This window comes from Quercus robur, chromosome 7 (genome assembly GCF_932294415.1).
Source record: "Quercus robur chromosome 7, dhQueRobu3.1, whole genome shotgun sequence".
Taxonomy (NCBI): domain Eukaryota; kingdom Viridiplantae; phylum Streptophyta; class Magnoliopsida; order Fagales; family Fagaceae; genus Quercus; species Quercus robur.
Window position 1 is genome coordinate 36,452,018 of NC_065540.1, and position 2,699 is coordinate 36,454,716.

The 2,699-nt window shown below is 40.1% G+C and overlaps 1 protein-coding gene across 1 annotated transcript; it reads left to right on the top strand.

Moving 5' to 3' along the window:
* Window positions 1-878: 878 nt before the first annotated feature.
* Window positions 879-1,772, top strand: LOC126691315 (uncharacterized). Its single transcript, XM_050386367.1, has 2 exons — window positions 879-1,131; window positions 1,225-1,772. The coding sequence occupies exons 1-2, from the start codon at window positions 879-881 to the stop codon at window positions 1,770-1,772; spliced, it is 801 nt and encodes a 266-aa protein (XP_050242324.1).
* Window positions 1,773-2,699: the final 927 nt, after the last annotated feature.

Consider the following 2,699-nt stretch of genomic DNA (forward strand, 5'->3'; position numbering starts at 1 on the left):
AATTCGTATTTGTGAAACTATTTTACTTGTTTGATTTATTTCGAACCGAGAAATTTAGTCGCTTACAAATTCTGGCACGCCCAGTGGGACATCTCTGCCTCTCATCTCATTCTCCTTCAAAGAAAGAAATCAACATCACCTTGCTACCAACTTCAATGGCCTCTAGCAAGAATATTCAAGCTTCAACAATAGCTACTTCAATTAGACTTGGTACGGCTACTACCAACAACTGCATTGGTGCAATCAATTGTAACCAACCTAAAGCAAACAATCAACTTCAATCTCAGTCAACGAAGGAAGCCAAGGTCTAGACAATCATCTCCTTAGACCCTCTTACAAGAAACAAGGTCATCAACAAGGACATCTCCACCTTGGAACACCTCAAGTATGGGGGCAAATCCCCTTCTTCCTACACAAGAAGTTGGTCGCACGATTTCTCTCCCATCAAAGGGAACCCAAAAGATGAGATTCCACGTGCTCACATCAAATCAGTTTCTTCTCCATCATCTTGGGAAGTTGTGTCAGTCATGATGACTAACACCTCTACCATGGAAGAAAAGATGGCCGAAATGGAGCAAAGGGTTGTCCTTCTCACAAAAGCACTTGAAGATAAGGACTTCCAAATTGCAACTTTGATGAACAAACTCGAAGTACAAGATCTTGGTGAATCAAGCCATGGTCATAAATTCACATCTACGAAGGATGACGAAGGGAGAGAAATTGAAAACACTCCCCGACAAGAACAATCTACTTCGGTTGCTTCGTTGTCAGTCCAACAATTACAAGACATGATAACAAATACCATCCGAGCACAATATTGAGGTTCTTCTACAAGTTCTCCCACATATTCAAAACCCTACACAAAACGCATCGACAACATGAGAATGCCAAATGGGTATCAACCCCCCAAGTTCTTACAGTTTGATGGCAAAGGAAATCCTAAGCAACACATTGCTCACTTTATAGAAACTTGTGAGAATGCAGGGACTCAAGGAGGTCTCCTTGTAAAGCAATTTGTTCGTTCTCTCAAGGGAAATGCCTTTGATTGGTATACAGACTTAGAACCTGAGTCAATCGACAATTGGGAACAATTAGAAAGAGAGTTTCTCAACCGATTCTACAGCACACGGTGTACGGTAGGCATGATAGAGCTTACCAATACTAAACAGTGGTAGAATGAGCCCGTGGTCGATTATATCAATCGGTGGCGTTCTTTGAGTCTAGATTGCAAGGATAGACTTTCTAAAATATCTGCTGTAGAGATGTGCATCCAAGGCATGCATTGGGGACTTCTTTACATCCTTCAAGGGATAAAGCCCCGAACATTTGAAGAGTTAGCAACTTGTGCGCATGACATGGAATTGAGTATCTCTAGCCATGGATGTACAAACCCTCCCATACTTGAGGAAAGCAAAAAGGAAGTAAGGAAGAATGATAGGAATACAAAAGCCAACCTCAAAGACCCAATGGTTGTTAACACAGCCGTAGTTAAGGTTCCAAGAAGAGGAGAAAAGGCAAATGAAGAACAGCTTGAAGGGTGGCAAAAGAATGAAGTGCGTCGCCTGACCTTTAAGGAACGTGAGCAAAAAGTATATCCATTCCCCGATGAAGATGTGCTAAACATCTTAGAACAACTATTGCAATTGAAGCAAATTGAATTGCTAGAATGCAAGCGGCCAGAAGACATGGGGAAAGTTGATGACCCTAACTACTGCACATATCATCGCATCATTGGCCACCCAATCCAAAAATGCTTTGTCTTCAAAGAATAAATCATGAAGCTTGCCAAAGAAAACAAGATTGATTTAGACTTCAATGAAGTTGTCGGGTCAAACCATGTGACCATTGCTTATGATGTACTTCCAACTCTCAAGCAGGGGGCAAACATTAACCAAGCTCACAAGTTGATCAACAATGATGATGCAAGGATCGGCCCCATCAATGGGAAGTTCCTTAAACACTTCTATGCTTGAACATCAAGGATTGCTCCTCGGTAAGAGCTTAAACTACCCACTGTAGCGCTGCAAGAGTACATGATGTCTTCCCATTACCCTTCAAAGCATACCAATAAGGAGAAATTAATCCTACTCCATGTCACCAATTGCGAGTGTGGCGTAGAGGTTGGACGCCTGTGTCTCCCTTGAGGCCAAGGTCTTGGGTTCGATTAGTGGTGATACCACTATTATACACTACGCCCCCCTTTTTGCAAAAAACACATAAGAAAAAAAAAGATTAATTATATAAAAAAAAATCATTTGAACTACGTGATGACTTGATCCCTCTCTGGGGTACGTAGGCAACTTACTATCTTTTGCTGAGTTCAGTCACACACTAAAAAAAAATTAAAAAAAAAAAACAAAAACAAAAACAAAAAAATCATCCAAAAAAAAAAAAAAATTATCAAAAAAGAAGAAGAAGGAATCATAAAAAAAAAAAAAAAAAAAAAAAAAAAAAAAAAAATCTGTTGAACCACGTGTTAGGTTCTAAAGTTTAGGATTTTATGTATTTAGAACTCTAATTTGTATTGTTGGCAAACCATGATCAAAACAATGTGTTTAGAAGTGTTTAAAACTAGCTCAAAGTTGTATGTCAATGTAAAGTTGGAATCGAGTTTAGAGCAGGAAGCACTGTGGCTTTCGGCCTGGCTCGGTCGATCGAAGCTTAGGCTCGACCGATCGAAGCTCGGGCAGATCGCTTTT